Genomic DNA, 22,078 nt, shown 5'->3' on the forward strand with positions numbered 1-22,078 from the left:
CTGGAGTTATTGATTTTGAAAGCTACTGGGACTAATGGGAGAGGAAACTCTGAAAGAAAGAAAACCACTGGTCAAAAAAGAAGAAAACACTCTCAACACAAGCAAGGCTTTGGATTTGGTGGTGTCTTGACTTTATATTCATATTCTTTCCCTTCCCTCTTATCTCTCCCTCTCACACAAACCTCTGCCAATCTTCATTTCATTATGCACCTGAAATTTAAACAACTTTTTGCAAAGGATTGTGCATGCAAACAAATTGTGCATTTTTCTCTTCTATATGAATGAACTTCAAATACATCAACAATATTCTATCAACATCCCTCTTCAAATCTTGCTAATAAAATAAAGGTGATTCACTGTTTAAAAGTCTTACATTTTTGTTCAAAAATGACTAAAGGATTTGATCCACAGATCATTGTATGGGTTGCTGCATGCATTCACCTGTTGAAAAAATGGCTTATGCTGCCAGCTTTATCACTGATTGCCAGCTGGGGGGAAGTGGGAAAGGGGCTCCTTTATTTGCATTTAGACGTGCAGACTCAACAACCTACACTATGCTTAGTTGCTGGATACAGGGACTGAGACCTTACGCACCTTTTTGTTTTTTAACAAAGCTTACCTGATTGAGTTTGGGCAAGTCCTTTGCACTCTTTGCTTTGGCTTTATTCTCTTGGCTCCACATTCTAAGGTAGTTTCTATTATCTTGAGAGTTCTTCTTACCTAACACAAATGTTTTGCCAAAAAGCAAGATTATTTTTTTGGGAAGAAGTTGGATAACGAAAAATTATTTCCCCATCCCCTCCAATTTAGCTTCATACCTTTTTCAGTTTTCACACTCACATTAACGAAACCCTCATCTGCTCCATGTTTGTTCCTGCCATCTACGCCAACAACTAATGCACAGGAAGAACAAAATTAATGCACTTTGAGACACCTCTGTATTTACACATTTGGTTACATTAGTTAAGCACAAGACCAGGAAAGCTGGTATCAGCCAGGCCTTCTCAGGGTGTTTCCAGACATGTAGCAATTCATCGCTCCCTTTTTTTCCAACACAGCTGATGAGTATCACACTTTTGGTATGTGGGCATCCTGCTGCAATCTCTCCACACAAGAAGGCATGACATACCATAGACGATGGCACAATTCAACTGAGTACCATCTTTTTTAAAAAGCGTCTCAAATTTAAAAAAAAGCAAGCTAATTTCTGCTGCCACTATACGCCATTCTGTGCCTACTCACCCTCAACTGGGAACCCAGCCTGAGCCACAACCTCAGAGAAGGTGATCGGATATGCCCTTCCCTCTCCACATCAAGTAAATTTCTGTGACCTTTGTTCACAGAGGGGGTACACCAAAAGGATCCAACACCTTTCTGGTCTCCTGAAACTCCCCTCTACCCCAGAAACTTAAACTACTCCAACCTTGAAGCTGATGTGGTTTTTTTCCCTTCCAGAAGGCCAGAGAGAAGAGGATGGTTTATTAAATCCACAGTCCTGATATTCAGAGAGAAAACTGTAGCTGGTTTCTGTTTTATTTTGGGTGCAAGAACCTTTGAGTTTATATTTGAAGGGGAAATTGGGAAATTGATGCAGTCATGAAAGTGGAAAGATCTGAGGTAAAGTCCAGTACCATGTGTACACTCTGGTGTGATGTCTTCAAAGAAGTACTGTGTTGCTTCAAAAGCAGAATCCGGCTCTTCTTGATCAGAGGATGGGTCTGCGCATAGAAGCATCAAGCATCATCATACATGGACAGATCAACCAACCCATTTGTACATATCAAAAATGCCAGACCCCTCCCACTACCAATATATATTACATATTTTTTTAAAAAAGCAATCTATTTCAGGGCAATAATAAATTACTAATGGATAGGTTTATGAAACAGCATTTCCTATATAGAAATGCTTCTTAAATGTCTGATATAAAAGTCTTGGACACAGATGTCCCTACATGTGCCAATTTAGATGAACAAAGGCTTAATTATGATCTTTGTTGAAACATGCAGGTTCTCGGAAGCCCAGTGCTGGGCATCACAAGGCAAACACATAAATGTCGGGGCAATTTGTGGATGGGCCCTAGACATCAATGGCACATGTTTTAATAATAATGGAAACAACAAATTATTGCATACCTGTAGCTTCCAGATCCTGCTGGATTACAACTCCCATCATCCCTAACCATTGGCCATGCTGGCTGGGGCTGATGGGACTGGGGAGTCCAAAAAAGATCCAAAAAAACAGTCTCCACCTGTTATTTATAGTAACTAAATGCTATGTGTTTATTTTTGGTCTATATGTTTATTTCATTTAGCACTGCCGTGCATATCTTTTCGATGAAAACAGAGTTATGGCTATGCCTCAGAGCACAGCTACCCCTCCTATTTAGTATGCGCAAATAGAAATCCAATACTGGTTGGTGGGTGAGTTACAGCAAATGTCCCATCAACAGATGCAATCCTATGCATGTCTACTCAGAAGTATGGCCCACCGAGTTCAGTGGGTCTTACTCTCATGATAAGGAGGTCAAGAATGGCACCGTTAGTGGAATCTTTAGGTATCTGGAATGGCCCTCTGCTTACTTACCAGGCAAAACATGCATTTTATACAGTAGCTTCAGCTTCTCTGTAAGATCTCCATGGCATGCTGCACCTAGAAGAAGTCACATTTGCTGCATCAGAATTACTAATTATATTTTAATGCGGCACACACAATCTCCCAGACATTTAGAAATTAGTTATCTATCTTAAATAAGGAATTATACCTTATTCATATGTAACCTCCACAAACATACATAGCAAGTGCAGGGGGAGGGGAAGGATTTACCTGCTTCTTTTGCTATATATAGAGAAAACAAGGGTTATAATGTAGTAATCCATCCAATGTGGCCACATCGATACAATTTAGACTCCATGTCTGAAGACATAAACTCATGTATTCCAAATTAACTACTGAAGAGGGATAAAACAGTTAAATACTGGACTTTAGCTTTATTTTGGGGATTGTAAACTGTGTGCACATCCAATATGCATTTCAATTGTTTAGGAATATATTTGCATAATTACAGTTTACTGTTTCTTTGTTTGAATCCACCCACCACCATTGCCTTAATCTGAAAAAAAAATGTTGCCATATTATCTCACAGCAGAGTACATGCTGAGGAAAACTTTGACTATATGAGAATTCCACATGCATCAGATAAACTGGACTTTTGTTAGAAAAGACAATATGCCATGAGCAAACGTTACTGGCATACAATGTACCTCTTTAAAATTCTTAATCACAAGATATTGAGGCATTAATGTGCTGAGCGCAATTCAGATGTTGCTTGGCTTTTGGGATGACAAATTCTTTACACACTTCAAGCGTTCCAATGTGTTTAGATTGTGGCTTATTATGTAATTACTACACAATAAATATATATTTTAATGGCAGAATCCAAATCCAAATAAAAACTGCAGGTTAACAGGTATAGGTTCTGATATTTCCCTTCTATTACATTCAAAAATATATAATTGAATGGGGTTTTTTTTGGGGGGGGAGGAGAGAATAGTAATTGCTCCTATTGTTTTAAAATGACTGCTAGTGATATAAACATATCCAGGTTATGAGAGCACATGTGCATATAGCCTTTTAAAATGCAATTATATCACATAAGGCTGCATACCAAGCCAATGATTTCACAGTTAATGCAACTGGGAGAGACAGGCCTCAGGTTTAGTAAAGCAGTTAAATACATGCATTCTTCTTACTTAGTCCAGAGACAAATTCCCGAAAGTTGATTAAGGAATCTCCATTTTCATCCAACAATCTGAACAAGCGTGCCGCCAAAACATCAGAGTGAGTACCACAGGCCCAAGGAAAGAGGAGAGCAAACATGCCCTTGAATTGTTCAAAGTCAATGCGGTACTGTTCTAAATAAGGCAAGCTTGGGTCATGGCGGTCAGTGGCATTGCTGGTGCCTCCCCAGTAGCAGCTAGTGAGATGCTCTGCCTGAAGAAAAGCAAGGCACACGACATTGGCATTATTAGGACAATATTCACATCTCTTCTGGCAGCAGCATCTGCCATCATGATTTATGCTACTTTTGAACAAATGCAATTGCTGACAAATTTCACCTGACCTAGAGTTGGCACACAGAGTGCTTAACATTACAGGACTATTACTGCTATACCAGGACAGAGGTGCCAACTTGAGTAAAATATTGGGAGGGGACCCAGGTAAGCCCCACCCTGCATAATCGATCACATGACATGGCACACTATTTGAATGGCAATGCCCATCAACTGGGAGGGGGAGGAATGGCCCCCTCAAATATTGGAGTGGCTGAAGGAATCTCAGCCCCTAGGAGTGGCGCCTATGTACCAGGATGACCCATTCTCCATAGAGCACAACCGTAACACAGAACCTAATTATACCATCTACATTTTGTAGTCACAGAATCTTTTCTATTATGAAAAGTTAACAGGTGCTATGGAAACACTGGTTATACACCCCCTCTCCACACATGTGAGTAACGATCAGGGACATGACTGTCAACCATGGAAAAGAAGAGTCCAGCTTGCCCGGTTCAAATCTTGCATCTATGTAAAAGCGTTTTATTGATTGACTGATTTCATTACATTTATAACCTGCTTTTCTTGTCTGAAACTCAAGATTTATTAACCTGTGCAGGCAGAAAAGGATGCTATCCAGACTTTGCCTTCTGCAGACAGAAAGGCTCCTTCCATTCATGGAAGGCTTTTGATCAAGTGCAGGGATCCCACTAGTAATGTGGTGGTGACAGAAGGAGTGCCACTTCTCCTCTTACACAGTTCCAGAGGATCCCCAACCCTCAATAACAGTATGGGAGTTGATGTTGAGGGTTTGAGTCAGTTTCTTCCACCCTCTGCCAGTGGGGCTGTCCCTCAAGTTGAACTCCACACAGATGATGCTCCCGCCCATTGGAGTGAAGTTCAGATTCGGCCATATGTACTGATATACATCTCAGCTTCCATTATACCATGGCTATGGGAACCTTGCTCTAGTAATTGACATAAACGGCCTTGGCCCATTATACCTGAAGGAACGTCTCCACCCCCTTCATTCAGCCCGGACACTGAGGTCTAGCTCCGAGGGCCTTCTGGTGGTTCCCTCACTGCGAGAAGTGAGGTTACAGGGAACCTGGCAGAGGGCCTTCTCAGTAGTGGTACCTGCCCTGCGGAACGCCCTCCTATCAGATGTCAAGGAAATAAACAACTATCTGACTTTCAGAAGACATCTGAAAGTAGCCCTGTTTGGGGAAGTTTTTAATGTTTGATCTTTTATCATGTTTTTAGTATTCTGTTGGAAGCTGCCTAGAGTGGCTGGGGAAACCCAGCCAGATGGGAAGAGTATGTACGTATGTATGTATGTATGTATGTATGCATGCATGCATGTATGTATAAATAATAAAACAACAACAACAACAATAACAAGTGTCATGGATCTGAGCTCTCTGGGTTGCTACTGAGTTCCTTTTTCTATAAATACTGCAATGGTGTTTTTGCAAAAAGTCACTGGGTTTTTAAAACAACAACCACAAGAAAAACAATTACTGCTTGTGATTACCAGTGTGAAAGAGCATCTACATGACAATTATATGGTTGGTTTCATTTCCCAATCTACATTTACTTTAATTAAAATATTCCATCCACATAGTTACCATCAAAGTGGAAGTGAAATAGTTGCTTCTGCATTATGGGTTGAACTCAAACACAGCTTATGGCTTTTTCCTTCTTCAAACTGTTTTGACAATCAACTGAAATTTCACTGAAATCAGTGAAAGGGTACACAGGCAACACTTATAGAAGGGTACACAGGAAACCTACATAATGCTACTAAACAATGAATGAACTAGACAGCTATTTCAAATTTACCTTGAAAAGAGCATAGAGTTCCTCCAGCTCATCTATTGTAAAAGAGGTTTCTGTCACTATGGTTCGTACCTTTCAAAATGTGTAAGCAGAAAGAGTTAAGGCGCATGTGAGGCATTAGAAATCAAAACTCAAGAGACAGTTGATTAAAATAGAAATCAAAACTCAAGAGACAATTGATTAAAATAGCACTCCAAGAACCTACCACATTGCGTTTGGTCGTGTCTTCTAGAGTCTGGATCACCTTCAATCTCTGTTTGAATCTCATTTGTTCAATCAAATCTGCCCGTATGCTTCCAAATTTCTAAAGGGAAAAATTATCACTCAGCTTTCCTGTAAACCTAGACAGTCATATCTGTAACTGGTTAAAGAATAGGAAGCAAAGAGCAGGAATAAATGGGACTGTTCTCAAAATGGAGGGACGGGAGAAGTAGAATCCCTGAAGCATCAATATTGGGACCTGCACTTTTTAATATACTCATACATGACCTGGAGTTAGAACAGTGTGGAGCCTAACATGTTGCTTGTTTTTGTGTTTGTTTCCTCACATTTTTACATTTAATCGCTGATTATTATTTTTTGTCAAATCACCTCATAGGAAGTTCCGATGAGCCTGAAGATATCCACCTCAGGATAAGGCCCTACATCGTCACTGAGCAGTGAGTGAAGGTGAGGAATTGGTGGCAGAGTGCTGTCCTTATTGGTCACACTGTCCAAATACCTACAGGTGGGAAAAGAAATCAGATGGAAGCACTGTAAGGTATGTCTTTGCGTGTAAAATTAATCCAAGCTTAAAAGCACCGTACATTCCATTTCTCCCCCAAAGTTTATTTAAAATACTCACACCCACCAAGTTCGGGTTTGTAACAGTGCTTAGTATGGGCATCTTCAGGTAAGGGCTGGAAATGCCCCCTGCCTGAAGCCCTCGAAAGCCACTGCCAGTCAGGGTAGACAATACTGAGCTACATGGACCAATGGTCTGAGGGAATAAAGGCAGCTTCCAATGTTCCTAAACAGCTCAGAATGAACTCCAAATGATTGCAGATTATAGCATCAACCCTGTAAAGGAGACCATTACTAAACAACTTTGTGTTTGTGATGGAGACTGGGAGATAATGGCTCAGCTAAGGCTATTCAGCTGCTCCCTTCCAGTTAGCTAAACGAAAATAATAATGTTGGCAGAGTTTGTTGATGGAAGTCAAGCAGTAGGATGTCTGGCTTTTGGATAGTCACAGAAAATCGTGTGGAAGAAAACGCTTCCCAGAGAACAGCATAACCTGCGACTAAACTCTGAATAAGACAGACCTGAATTTAAGCACCAGCCTAGTAGCCATAGGCCAGGCATAGGCAAACTCGGCCCTCCAGATGTTTTGGGACTACAACTCCCATGATCCCTAGCTAACAGGAACAGTGGTCAGGGATGATGGGAATTGAAGTCCCAAAACATCTGGAGTGCCAAATTTGCCTATGCCTGCCATAGGCTATCAGGAATGCCATGAAGGGTGAATGTTGTGGGCTAGCGGAGGATGGACTGAGTGCGACATCCCTCCTCTCAACCCAGCATGAAAACCAAGTGGGCTGCTAGAGGAGGAAAGTCCCATTTTCTGCACCCAGCATGCAAATACAGCTGCCATTCCAACAGGCTAGTAAAATCATTTGAGGCTAGTAAATTCTATGGGCTTGCTTGGACTGTTGTTCAGTCTGTATCAAGAGACTGCGCCATATAACTGAGTTGCAATGCATATGCTCTGCATGCATGAGATCCCTGGGTGATTTCTCAGTATGAGCCCTTAGTAACAGAGCTGGGAAATACTTTGCTTTGGGTGCTGTTGCCAGTTCAGCACTGTCAGTACTATGTGGCACTGAATCATGTTAGTGGCTCCTCTAAGGCAGCTCTTTCTAATGAAATCAAATCATAGTGCCAGAGATGGGGGGCGGGGGGGGGGGGGAGAACAGACTCAAGCAAAGCTGCTCCAATGCTAGCGAGTGGCTAATTAGGGAGACAGAACACGATGAGTCAAAGTTATTCATTTAATTGCTATGCTTTCCCTTTATTACATGGAAAGCCCTTTTGGCAATGCAAAATTACTGATTTAAATGGGGGAGTGGTGTGTTGCAAGAGCATTATGTACGACGGTCACAACTGCAAGATATTTTAAGCTTAGTTTATGTATATGCTGCTTTTCCATATGGAACTGTGCTGAAAGTAGCTCACACCAAACACCTACTTACTGTCAACATATATAACAATTGGAATAAGTAAAAGCAAATTTGTTATAAGACATTATAAATTCAAGCAAAGCAAAAAAAACAGTTCAATACGTATCTTATAAATTCAGCATTAGAATGAAATAGTCTAGACTTAATGCATAACAATTACAGTGCTGGGAAGAAGCTGTGGGGAGATATTTAAATATTTAACCATCCTAGTTAACAGTAAAACTGCTAGCACATTTGCAAAAAGCTAAGCAGGGTCTGTATGGTTTCAAATTGGATTGGGGGGGGGCGCTGCATGTTGAGATTTCTGCATTGCAGGGAGTTGGACTAGATGAGATTCCCAAAGGCAAAACTTACCTTCCAAGCACTGTCATCGCTTCCCCGTCATCTTTACAATTCAGCAACTTGTCAACATTTGCATCTAGCACAGCCAGTGCCAACTGGAATATCACCTTTATGCCTTCATAGAAGAAACAGTCCACAACAACCACGGCACTTTCAAAGGGCATTACACTGAGGAAGAGTGTGAGGAACCAGGAAAGGGATATAGTGGAGATGACCCCCAAGTCCTGCATACAGTCATATAATTGTGGAACATAATCTCGAGCTAACTCTTCAAAGACACCTTGATCCACCAGAGCTCCTGCAAGACATAATCAGTATTTGACGCATATGAAATGCTGATTCATAGAATGTGCATTTAAGCCTATCTAGAAAAGCAGTGTGGAATCATTTTGCAATTAGCTTACACTGAACTACATTACAATATCTTGCTACTCAGGAATCATCCTTTCATCATTAATTTACTTTTTGTGTTTATGTATTGAAAAGAATCTGCTTCATGCAACTGACAAACATTACAAAAACCCATTACTCTGGGTCCTATTGCTCTAATTGGATCATCATAATAACATAAGGTCTTGATTGATTTTGACTTTTGCAGACTAAAAACAAAACAAAAAAAAATTTATAGACTAGAAACAAAATACGGAATGACTATGTTTGGACATGATGTGAAACAAGATATAAAAGGCAGTTCTCCAAAACACAAGGCAGAAGCCCAGCCACTCAAATGTCATTCAGCATCAATGAATTCAAGTATCCCTCCCCCATTGGCAGACCAAACCTCACTTTCCGGCAGCTTAAGAATTAGGTCTGAAATTCACGATGATTATGCTCTTACAAGTCTCCTTTGACATACCAACAACTCTCGTGTTGTAGTAATCTGGCAGCATGCGCTCACACAAAGCCACAAGCAGCCAGAATGCTTCCTCTTCCTTTGCATACAAAAGCAGTACCGATGTAACAATATTCATGGCCTAGAAAAAAGTACATTCAAAAGTACATATACTAGATGTTAAATGGTCTAGATAACAGAGACAATCAACAACAGCCCTAGTTTGGGCCTAGTTTCAGAAAGTAGCAAGTGATTCCACAAAGTATTTTTCGAAGATGTTGAACCATGCAGCCTGGCCAACGTCAACAAGTTATCATACACTGACACTCTCTCTCTCTCAGTCTCCCTCATTTCCCATTCCCTTGGAAATGTGCAGAGGCAAAAGCCACTCTTTTCAAAGTCCGAGATATGTGACTAAAAATGGAGAAGTAGTCTACTGTGTTACTACATAACAGCAGTTTTAAATCAGTCACCAGTTTTAAATCAAAGTCACTCCCTTTAATGGCAAACCAGGTGGTGGATGCTGGTGGTTCTGTAGTAGCCACAAGATGGATGTATCAGCATGCTAAGGGATCCCTGAGGTTTGCAGAAGTTCTACCCCACCCCAAAAATCTTAAAGACAAAATCTTAAACATCCAGATGCACACAAGCCCAATGACCATCTGAGTATATTCAGCAGTGTCAGTTGGAAATGAAAACCAGAAAAGACCCAAGTGTGGGGGGGAGGAGAGAAGAGTTGAATGTCCTGCTTGGCTGGACCTTGCAAAGGAGAATTCCTGTTATAAGGGATCATATATTGCACCATTTTGCTGCAAGTCCCACTTGTTAAATTCCAGGAAGATTTAAAATTTCCAACCTACTCTACTAGATCAAAATTTACCATAAGTGCACGGAAGGTTTGGCCTCTGTGTGCAACAATAAATAGAGGGATGGGTGAAGGAATTTGGGTTCTTCAAAATGAAATGAGTTTGAATTACCTGGCAGTATCCTATGTTTGGATTTCTAAATGCATAAGCAGTTAGTACTCTCCTCAGAGCAGCAATACCCATTTCATTCTGGAATGCAGGATGCTCTGGGAGAGAGCGGTGCAAATCCCTCTCAATCTCTTCTGTGGCGAGATTGTATTTCCCCATAGACTTCTCCACCAAGTCTTCATAATAGCCAGCGTGGGTGGCCATTTCATTAATAGCTCCTAAAAATGCAACAGAGCAAAATTGACAAAAGAGAAAGTAGGTTACAGATATAGGCCAGGATCCAAAACAACTGCACAGTGAGTTGTGCATGCCCCCCCTCACCCGCAATGTTAATTGGCAAATCATTTTTGAAGCTAAGAAGCTTTTCACAAAGTCTGTGATATGGCATAAGGGTTTGCTGTTAAAATAATAAAAAAACTCTCTCACCATTCAAATGTGCCTGAAGTGATTCTTTGGATTTCAGCCACTGAGTACAATAATCAGGTCCTATTCTTACAAAACCTCCCACGCTCAAGTTAACTGTCATAGACCTTTGGTTTACCACAGTGAGTTAACACACCTGCCTCCTCTTCTATGAAAAGTTTTGCAGACTTAGTGGCAAGCCTACTGTGAGGGATCCAAGATATTCTGTATACAACCCCAAATACAGTCATACTAACAAGTGTGTTTGTGTTTCTGTGTACATACACACACACACACACACACACACACACAGAGAGAGAGAGAGAGAGAGAGAGGAAGAGGGAGAGAGAGGGAAATGTTCATTCAAATAAGATAGCAGAATGCAGTTTTATGTTCTGTGGTAAGCTACTTATAAATAGGTCATAAGAAATTTGCAATCCCCTTAATAGTTTCTCACGCCTATTATGTAAGTCCACAAAAAGCCTGCTTTGAGTTATAAGTCCCACTGCTGGCTCCATGATTTGGGGGCACTTCAGCAAGGCATCCTCAGCTGACCCCAGATTGTCTGCACAAACTGAGAATTCTATCGTTCCGTCTCTCTCTGTCTTGGTGCTGCATATAAAGCAAAAACGGTAGGGCATTGGAAGTGTCTGTTCAGGTGCATGGACAAAGCTCTCACTGCTCCTTTTTTCAACCCAGGAGAACAGATTTTACTGGTAAGTTCATTTCTCTCTAATTTAAAAAAAGCCAATCCCTAGCAATTTAATGAAGTACAAATTAGTCCACTTGCCTGCTGTTAACTAAATTCCTTGTGGAACTTGACACCTATGCCTACATCACAGAGGCGAAGTGTGAAGGGCCCTTTTATATGCTTTGCTGTACACTTCTTCTGAAGCAAAATTATTTTGGGCTACCAGGCAGACACTATTGATTGGCCCAAAAGAAAAATAGTTTCCTGCAGTGAATAGCAAGCCAAGAAGTTGAACTTCCAAATCTCTTATTTCGTTTTCACTGGTTGGTAAAATATACCTCACCAATTTAGGCCACAATCCTAAACACAATTACCAGCAAGTAAATTCCCCAGAGAGACTTTCTTCTAAGTAAACAAACTTAGGAGTGCAATTGTCAATCTCCATTTATCTGCAGCCAACATGTCCACTAGGGCAGTGTTTCCCAACCTTGGGCCTCCAGCTGTTTTTTGGACTACAACTCCCATCATCCCTAGCTAGCAAGACCAGTGGTCAGGGATGATGGGAATTGTAGTTCAAAAACAGCTGGAGGCCCAAGGTTGGGAAACACTGCACTAGGGCACTGACATAATGAACTCCACAGAAGGAAAAAGATCATATGGGAAACTGTTGACTTACCATTAATGAAACAATGTTATCTACTGATACCCACCTGACAGGAGTAGCCAGAGTTCCCCTCTCATGCTTTCCGGAATACCTTTCAGCACAAGGTCTCTTGTTTTCTCAGTCCGATACATACAGATGCCTTGGCCATATTCTGCGAAATGAATCTTCCAAGCTTGTTCTTTCAAAAATTCTTTTGCCTTAAAAATAACGTACAGACGTATTTGCAAAAAAGCTACAAGCACTAACTATTATGACATGATGATTTCAAAATACACTAAAATGACATGCAGACGAGGAACATTTTCCACCCAAAAGCCACATTCGCTTCTGGGAAAACTTCTGCGGGCTACATACCCATGGCGGGCATGGCTAGCGGCAAGAGTGGGTACAGCAAGGTGTGCAAATTACCTTTGTACAGTAGTAGGTGAGTTTCCTACACAAAAACACATCCATTTCTCAGCCCTTTTTGCTTTCCTGGATGGAGAATAACGAGAGTTCAAGGACACATTTCAGCCAGGCAAAAACACTCAAGGAGAATGTTGCTGCGGGGGGGGGGGGGACACACCTTTAGAGAGATCCAAGGGCCAGCAAGAGGCCTCGAGGGCTGCATTTAGTCTCTGGGCCTGAGGCTCCCCCACCCTTGGGATCCCCATCAATCTCTCCCTCCACCTTGTTGACAACAGAATCCATAAGGAAAATTAATAGGTCTAAGTCAGTGGGGAGGAACCTCAGGCCCAGCGGCCAAATGCAGCCTTTTAGGCATCTCTTTTTGGCCCCACTCCGTCCCAAACACCACATGAGTGCTTTTGCCTGGGTACAATGTGCCCTTGAGCTGCTATGACGCCTTTCGCCTGCCTGGATGGAAGATGACTGATGTGTGTAACAACCTGGGACACTTTGGCAGGGCTGGAGTGTAACCTGCTGTGTCAAGGTAAGAGTCACCTTGCTCTGCCCACTCCTGCATCTGTTCCTGCCCACTGCTGGTATGAGGAAGGTATAGTTCACATCTGTTAACAATTAATGCAGTAATCTAAATGAGAGCTAAAAAAAAAAGGAAAGAAGGCAGCATGACCTACTAATTTAGGGTTGAATTCTTCAGGTGAACGCCTCCGGTACATGGTCATTAGTGCCTGGGTTACAGTTGGGATGCTGTTGCCATTCAGGTTGAACTGCCGCTCTCCATCTGCTTCGGAACTAAGGCTTCTCTGAGGGCTTGAGGAGAGAATGCTACTTGTCCTTGAATATACCTGAATGGAGGAGGGGGGAAATCCCCACAATTTTATGAACTGTTCAGGTGTGGGAAGGAAAAGGGCAAGGATCAGTTTGTTTCCACCATGCTAGAGTAGTGGTACCCACCGAGTTGCGAATTGCAGATGCACACAAGGGCTTTCTGAGTTTTTAAATAGCTACATGTCAGGAAGCAGTTTGGCCCACACCTCTTCTCCTGTAACACTGCCTACCCTTCTCCACTGCCAGCCTTTGTGCTGAGCTCGAGTAATTGGAACTACAGAGGGTGGGAAAGGAAAGGGCAGCCAGACTGCAGCACTGCAGCAGACAATCCACTTTGGCCAAATGTATTCTGCCATGAAGCCTCAAAGGCATGGCCCACCCCCACCCACAGCACTCGAGTCTGAAGCCTGAACCCCTTCAAATTAGAAGCCTGCACCATGGTTGTTTGCAATGCTGAGTTCCTGTTAAAATCATAAAGAAACTGCAGTGGATTTCAGGACCGACATTCGGACAACAGAAACAAGCTCCAAGGAGCACAAATGCATCCAAGCAGTAAAGCATTCAATCCTTCCATAAAATATTTTTAAAACATTTTCTATAGTATCCCACACCCCAATGCCGAACCACATTATTTGAAGGTTTTCAATGAGCAACATAATATATTTATGAACTTCCACTGGCAAGGTTATTAAAAATATGTACCTAGGAGCAATCTAAGAGCTGATTTAGAAGAGCAATAAAATTATGCTAGTTCTGAAGGATATTGTGGTCCACAAAGCCAGAGCAGCTATTTGCCAGAAGACATTTGCACCTTCGGAGTTTATTATTATTATTATTAAAGAGGAGCTTTGTATAAATAACAGCTCCCAGAAACTTAATTGGTAAAAGCGCTGGGCAAACTAAATGTGCAACAGCTCTCTTATCAGAGATGCTCGGCTTGTTGGGGGAAGCAATATTGCAGTGGGCCTCTTGTGGCCCTCCTGTAATCATATCCTCCAGTTAGTAGTCTGGCAATTCAATGGATGCAGCGCCATGCATATCTGTCAGACTGTGTCGCTGGGACAGTAGCCGTATTCATATGCTGCACTAATCTGTGGTTTAGCTCTAAGTGGATGAGCCAGAATGAGTCTGAGTGAACCTGGGACCCTGGTTTTAAAAAATGAAACAAAAATCAAAGGCAACAAACCTCTGGTTAGTTTAACTGGTCAGCTTAATAACCCAGGATCCCTTGGAAGGGTAGCATGCTGGGTCTCATCCAGGTAGTGGTAAACCATGGTTCTGCGCTACTAGCAATTGTGGACAGTGTGAAAGTGATCACCTTAATAACATAAAAGATGGAAGCCAAACTGCAACCAGATTCGTCTGGGAGGTAATATAGGGGAAGCAGAAACGAGAAAGGCTCTCCAAGCAAGAATGGTGAACAGCTTTTCAACACTGCCGTTTTAAGTTAAATTGATTTTAATGACTTTTTTAAAAAGTGTTTAAAGAGACAGAGAAGTCTCTATCTTTTCAATGCCCTTATGTATCCCCTCTGACTTCCTAGTTCCAGGCGGAAGCTTACTGTGCATGAAGTCTACTGCCATCCATGCCTGGAGGATTGTGTTTAATGTGGGGAAAACAACAAACCATCTTGTGGTATCTTAGAGACTAGTTCATTTATTATAGCATAAACCAAACAATGGAACTCCAATGGGAAATTTCAAGGTAGGGTAAAAGCTGCTGAAGTAGCACTTTCAAGATGTTCAATCTATCACCTGTGGCTTTAATTGAAATAACAGGTTCTACTCCCACTACAGGTGTTGAATTAATTTATCAATGCCAGGATGCTTCTGTTATCAACAGTGTTTCATGAATATCTAAGTAATTATTTTGCACACACTGGAGCATTAACACAAATCATCACTGTCTTAGTTGCTTTTCCCTGTCTGTGGGTAAAGCCTTTACCATGATACATGTGTTAGTCTTTAAAGTACCACAAAATTCTGCTGTTTTGGCTGCAACAACCTAACACGACTACCCCTTTGGGAACTTGGCTTGGTGTATCACAAGTTGTTTGGGCCCACAGCTGAAAGAAGCCCCATGACCATGTTGAGCCGAAAGCAGGAACTGAGGGACCATTGACTGCTTACTGACCTTTCCAAGACTATGAAAGTATTTATACTTCCAGCCATTATTAAATCAGTCATGCTCAAAAATAGCACATGTCAAAAGACAAATACAGTTAACTAAATCATCTGATTCAAAGAGGTGAACTTTTAAATGGCTTGTTGCCACTTTTTTTAAAAAAAAAATCCGACCATAATTTTATGATTTGACAAGCTAGCCACTATGTCTTAAAATCTTCAGTCTTGGTCATTTGGTCATTTCTCCAAGCTCATTAGAATCCATTTGTAATATAAACAAATTACTTTTATAATTAATTACTGCAATTTTATGTACACTCCATCATGCTACTTTCTGCTGGGTTTTTACTGCCTTGAATTTCATTTCCAAGTTGGCATACATTCAGCAGTCAATAGCTGGCATTTTGCTGACACCAGCATTAGGCAACTTTCCAGACAAGAGGATATCTTCTGAATATGGGTAAATATTTCCTCTCCCCTTCCCAACATTTAACCTTAAAAGCAGATAACCTCTTTTAATAGAGGATACTTGGTTTTTCTGAAACCAAGGTTCTGGGATGCAGAGTTAACAGTTGCTGATGAGATTACTCAGTCTCCATGTGCCAGACTGTGTCTTTGTCTAATTCAAATATACACATAGATGTGGTTTATGATGCAACATCAAACCACAGGTTGTAGTTAGGCACCCGAGTATTTGGCCCATGTGTTTTTTGGTTCCCACACACCCAAGCAAACTTATAATTGAGGGAACCAAAGTTTGCAAAGCACTAATGGTCCGTATGGTGAGGCTGAGCCATAGAGCCACCCACCCAACACTGGCCTTGCTACAGCTTACCTTGGCATGGTTAGGTAAGGTTGGGGCTGTTCAGATGCAGCACCAGGAGTGCTAAATTAGTTGCACCGTTGCAAACCTGAGCAGGCCATCATCCTGCCCCTAGCCCTGTCCAGGTAAGCTATAGTGCCACCACTCCCATCACCACTGCTATGAACTTGAAGCTCCATGATTTGGCCAATGTGATCCATGATTTGGCCAATGTGATCAGCTAAGCAGTCTTTTTCTTCTTTTTTGAGGGGGGGGGAATATTAAGACATGCTAAAACAGGCTGTCCCCATATTGCTGACATAGCCCTTCAGCACTACATGAGAAGTGCAGAAACAAATATTCAACCCCAGTTGATCAATCCTGATATCTGTTTCAGATTTCAAGAAAATGTGAAACAACAGGATAGTGCCTCTAATTATGGGCAAAGATCTTCTTTTCATTACTTGAACGTAGCCACAGCTCCTCTCCAAACCCTCTTGTATTAGGGAACAGGGGTTCTGAGTCAAAGCATAACTTTAGGAGCCCTGTCACCACTCATTTATAAGTTTTGTGGTTTGGAAAAGGTTTTTGATGCAGTGAACGGGCACCTCTGATACATGCAAGTCACAGGGCAACTGTGTGGCAAGTAGATAACATGGTGTAAAGACTTTTTTCTGTGTAGACTATGTCCTCTATCATATGGACTAGCATATATTTCTATAGATATCCCCATAATTGCTTTGTGGATGCAGCTATCGGAGGTGCCATTATGCTATCAGAGGGCATTTATTATGTCCAAGCAGCTTTCTTTCCCACAAAACCTTGATCATATATGTTATTAAAAGCCAACGTAAGATTTTCAGGGAAGTACATGATACACAATTTTATACCCTACACTATCAGAATGCAGCAGCAGCCTTCTGCCCAATGTGCAATTTTTACATGTCCAGGAAAACACTGATATGAAAGCATTTCCAAACAGTCAATGGTTGATGTGCGTTCTCAGATGGAAGATGGGCATGAGAGGGTTTAACCATATGCCAACCTAAATGCTTGGCTCAGCAATTTATTAAGAAGATCAAAACAACCTCATGTCAATGGAGTTCTGCAAAAAGGAATCTTTACACTGAATTTATTACTTGGGAGCAGCTACTTGAAATTACATAATTTTACTAATCTGAAATTAACTGAATACTTCCTGACATTGGCGTCATCTACTCACCTCATCATCTGAGCTGTTGTAACTGCCAGAAATCTCTTTTTCAGAGTATATTTTGGAAGTAGTTTGCTGGAGAAAATCAGAAATTCTCTGAACCAGGAAGTCTCTGTCTTTTAAATTGGCAAAGAGAAATGTCATTCGATTTTTGGTGCTAATAGACAATGGGCTAGGTAATACACTAGAGCTGTCAGCCTTTTCTACAATAGTCACCTAAGGGAGAGGAGGGCAAAAGAAAATACACACATACAATTGGTCATATTCCAACCAACATCTGGCAATGGCACAATCTTAAATACAATTGGATTATCTAATCATTTTCTAAGGCACCCTCACAGCAGTGAAGCTGAATATCTTACTGCCTTTTCATGTATCCATTTCTGCACACTTCTGGAGCTGCACAGGGATCACAGTCTTATGATATAAGACTAAATAATCTATGAGATCTATCAGTCTGAGCAGGTCTACCAGAGGCACCTAAGGATGAGGGCTTAAGGGAAGAGGTACAATTTTCTTCCAGGAACTCTGAGAGATATAACATTTTGTTACTCAGCAAAGAAGTGAGTAAATATCCCTCGAAAGGAGCACTACTGCGATTTAGCAATTCAGCTCTTGCAAGGATGATGTTTCAGACATTTAGGAAATCTGCATTTCAGAAGAAAACTGGCCAGAGCAAAAGCAAGGTACAAGGTGGTAGCAGAAACCTGAGTAGTATGGAGACAGGTTGTCTCATTTAGTGACAGTCTCGTGCCCCAAACTGTGCTAATGCCAGGAATATAGAAAACTGCCTAATACCGGGTCAGAGAATTTCTCTCTCTAAACCAATATTGCCTATCCTGAATGGCAATGATTCTACACGGTCTCTCGTTATCATCTGCTGCTTGAACACTTTTAACTAGAGATGAGAGGGACTGAACCAAGGACCTTCTGTTTGTGAAATATGGTTCTATTTCTGATATATGGTCCTGCTCCTATGTCTTAACATTGGCTCATATACAATTAACTGTGTAACTCTCTCTCTCTCTCTCTCTCTCTCTCTCTGTGTGTGTGTGTGTGTGTAGTTGTGAGATTTTCATTTCAGGAACAGTGCATTAGTTAGAAATGAAAACAGTATGCTCAAAGACCCTTCTGAAGACCATGAAGAAAAGTTTTAAAAAGCTTTAAACCACTGCTTCCAGATAGCTTATCAGAAGCAATAAAAATCGCATTAGGCATTTCAGGATAATAGGAGTTTCAATGTACAGAGGCTTTAGTTTCAGTTTGCAGGGTTTTTTATTTTAATGATCTATGGCCAAGCATTATTACAGAGTTTTAATGTTTCATTAGCAGAAAGGGTAATTTGTTGCCATCCTCCCTTTCATTTAACATATCCTATTAAATTGTATTGAAATATCAGCAGCTATGTCTCAGTTACTTAAATGATATTGTCTTAATACTTCTCCCAGCCAGGTTCTTACTTCCTTTATATAAGCTATAGATCTGTTCATAATGCAAGAGAGCCACATTAACAATGCATATTTCCAATTAAAAGGGAAAGTGTTTTAATAGTCCTTCCTAAGAACATGAAAGTAGCCCTTAATCAGGCCAATGACCCATCTAGTCCAGCATCCTGTTCTTACAGTGACCAGCCAGATGTCTATGGGAAGTTCACAAACAGGACCTGAACACAACAACACTCTCCCCACTTGCAATTCCCAGCAAACTTCCCAACAGGTCCTTTTTATGTATGACTTATACTACTACTATTACTACTACTACTAATAATAATAATAACAGGACCAGAAATGGAGGGATCCTAATGCAGAGACAGTGCCAGTTTGTTGTAAATTATACTAAACAAGCAATGGAGTTCATTGCTGAGATGCTCCCTGGAAGCTAAGGAGCCCGTGAACTTGACTTAGGTAAGGTAAAGGGACTCCTGACCATTAGGTCCAGTCGTGGCCGACTCTGGGGTTGCGGCGCTCGTCTCGCTTTATTGGCCGAGGGAGCCGGCGTACAGCTTCCGGGTCATGCGGCCAGCATGACTAAGCCACTTCTGGCGAACCAGAGCAGCGCACGGAAACGCCGTTTACCTTCCCACCGGAGCAGTACCTATTTATCTACTTGCACTTTCAGGTGCTTTCAAACTGCTAGGTTGGCAGGAGCAGGGACCAAGCAATGGGAGCTCACCCCATCGTGGGGATTCAAACCGCCAACCTGATCGGCAAGTCCTAGGCTCTGTGGTTTAACCCACAGCACCATCCGTGTCCCGAACTTGACTTACATGGTATAATAAAAATGGCCGGACTTGATACCCACCTCTCGTAGAGGGATGATGAGGCTGCACAGGTTTTCTTCCTTGCTAGTGAAACAGATGTAATTTGTAGACACAAACATCTGACCCAAGATGTGCATTTTGTTAAATGGAGTCCAGAGGGTACAATCGGTATGTCCATCTAACTTTTCGTCCTTCGGAAGCCGGAACAAAGCACGGTACCGTTCACTCTTTGCTCTGGCATCAAGATCCCTGAAGTGAGCAGTTTAAAGTTTCATTGTTCATATTAAAATTCAATGTGCATGCGTATGTCTTCAACAGATTAGATAAATGTACACTGTAAATTAATTCTGCACAAGCACAAATAAAAACCAGGAAATGATATTCTATGGGAGAAATCTGTCATAGCAGTGCTGATGTTTGTATGCTTCATTTATATTCATGCTTTCTGACAGCCTTATAAATTACACCACTAAAGTCACTAGGCTGCAATATTTGTCTGCTTTTTACTTATAAGAGGACAGCTGGCTCTCTTTATTTACCCTTATGAGTAAAAAGAAGGCTAATAAAAAATGTTGCAACACAGCAGGTTGGTGGAGGAAGAACAGAGCATTCCCTGCATTCCTCCTTCTACTCCTCCTCCTCATTTATTGAGCCAATGCACTTCCATGCAGGATGAAGCTTTGCCTCCTGTGCATATAAACAAAGAAGACTGCCATTGGTCGGAAGGCCTGCTCCTTCTCTCCACCCACAAGACCTTTTCTTTTCTATACTGGATGCACAGGAAGAGGCCAGCATGGAAATGTAAGAAGTCACTGGATGAAGGCTGAAGCCTTCCATTCTTCCTCCAGAAGCCCACTGGTTTTCTTTGCTGGGTGAGGAGGGCTTTCCCCAGCTTCAATCAAGTTCAGGAGGTGTGTAAAACACCTGGAAGGTTTTCATCCGGTAACAAAAAGCTTGTAGTGTCAAGCACCTGACATGCCTCTTTCTGGGGAGAGCATTCTAAAGTCAGGGTGCAACCGTAGAAAAAGGCCCTTACCTTCTGCACCAGTCCTTAGTCTCCATTTCAAACAGCTTCAGTCTTTACATGCTTAATTCTAACTACATTCTACTAAGGTCAAAGGGCCTATAACAGTCCATTGTAGAATGTTGTTATTTTGACAGGGCTATTATTGTATACAGAGCTTTGAAATACAGGGATATATGTGAATACAGTGACTTTGAAACCTACCGTTTTAGTGCAGATACTTTTTTGGGGGACTTCTTTTTAAGTCTGGGCAATGACCTGTCTTGCTCAAAGCCTTCATTGTCCAAGAGCTGTCTCATGGCTATGTTGGCAAGTTGTTCCATTAGCTTAAAAGTTTCATTGATGTTGAGGAAGACTGAAAAGAAATGCTGACTGGACCTTGTGCTAACTTTGATCACATCAGGTAAAAGCAGAGTCGCATTCTTCTCAAGCTGGGTGATGTCAACCCACCGGATGACTAGCTTGGCTAATGAAAAGAAATCAAGAGTAAGCAGAGAACAAGACCACTCAACATTTTCAAATCCAAAAACCACTGGTGATAAAACAGCAAGCTTTTCAACAACAATATGCACTCATACCATTATCTTGTTTCAGGACTCTACAGTGCATGTATATGCAGAAGTAAGTTTCACTACTTTCAGTGGGTTTTTTCCATTTTAATTGTGTTTAGGACTGTAGCCTCAGTACAGTGCTGCACTTGGCGCTAGTGGGTCCATTTTGTCAGAAACACAACAATAATTAAGAATTCTGCCATGCATACTTTCAGTTTCAAATAATCTCATATTTGCTTTTTTTAAGCAAAATTCTACACAACCAATGTTTAGTTTGCAAACAAGCCAACTTCCAAGTTATGGATGATCAAACAGGATTGTTCAACTAGCTTGTACAACTAACCAGCTTTGGTTGGTTCACACATCATTCTAAAGGCTGAGATCCTTTGAAAATGGAAGTCAGCTTAGCAATTCCTCCTTCCAGGGAGGATAAGAGGGAGAGAGCAAGAGCCTGCTGCTTTGTTTGGGCTTGCTGTGCTTCACCCCATATAAAAGTGAACTAGCCCAAGCTCAAAGAAGATCAGACTCTCTACAATTAATAGTCAATATAGTTAACTGGAACCAAGTACAACAGCATTATAACCACTGAATGCCAGGTTGCTGTGCACAAGCAACAGGAACTGGCTATCCCATTCATGCCTTGCTTGTAAGCTTCCTGGAGGCATCTGTCTGGACTACAGAAAGAGCAGTATGTGCTTATGTTCTCATATCAGCCAGCTGTCCCTACACTCAATGTACACGAGAATGAAACCTCCTTCTAATCAGTCCAGAGTGTTGGAACAGGAAAAACAAGTATGAAACATACAATAAATTAGTACTAGGGCTCCATGCAGTAACTTAATCCACTATAGGCAAA

At 41.5% G+C, this 22,078-nt stretch overlaps 1 protein-coding gene across 2 annotated transcripts in view; it reads right to left on the reverse strand.

The window, feature by feature from the left end:
• The window catches only part of TBC1D9 (TBC1 domain family member 9), a 58,106-nt gene that overhangs the window by 8,723 nt on the left and 27,305 nt on the right, over positions 1 to 22,078 (reverse strand). The window contains exons 5-20 of one of the 2 annotated variants that reach the window (XM_079989470.1): positions 20,876 to 21,137; positions 19,689 to 19,896; positions 17,397 to 17,603; positions 13,096 to 13,305; positions 12,066 to 12,216; positions 10,266 to 10,480; positions 9,313 to 9,430; positions 8,469 to 8,754; positions 6,486 to 6,615; positions 6,100 to 6,198; positions 5,898 to 5,966; positions 3,753 to 3,993; positions 2,587 to 2,652; positions 1,632 to 1,718; positions 819 to 893; positions 620 to 720 (exon numbers count right to left, since the gene is read on the reverse strand). In XM_079989470.1, coding sequence (XP_079845596.1) covers positions 620 to 720; positions 819 to 893; positions 1,632 to 1,718; positions 2,587 to 2,652; positions 3,753 to 3,993; positions 5,898 to 5,966; positions 6,100 to 6,198; positions 6,486 to 6,615; positions 8,469 to 8,754; positions 9,313 to 9,430; positions 10,266 to 10,480; positions 12,066 to 12,216; positions 13,096 to 13,305; positions 17,397 to 17,603; positions 19,689 to 19,896; positions 20,876 to 21,137 — 2,525 coding nt within the window. The remainder of the gene's footprint in view (positions 1 to 619; positions 721 to 818; positions 894 to 1,631; positions 1,719 to 2,586; positions 2,653 to 3,752; positions 3,994 to 5,897; positions 5,967 to 6,099; positions 6,199 to 6,485; positions 6,616 to 8,468; positions 8,755 to 9,312; positions 9,431 to 10,265; positions 10,481 to 12,065; positions 12,217 to 13,095; positions 13,306 to 17,396; positions 17,604 to 19,688; positions 19,897 to 20,875; positions 21,138 to 22,078) is intronic. The other variant, XM_079989471.1, reaches the window with a different exon arrangement.

Source organism: Podarcis cretensis, assembly GCF_951804945.1.
Source record: "Podarcis cretensis genome assembly, chromosome: 9".
In the NCBI taxonomy this organism is placed as follows: domain Eukaryota; kingdom Metazoa; phylum Chordata; class Lepidosauria; order Squamata; family Lacertidae; genus Podarcis; species Podarcis cretensis.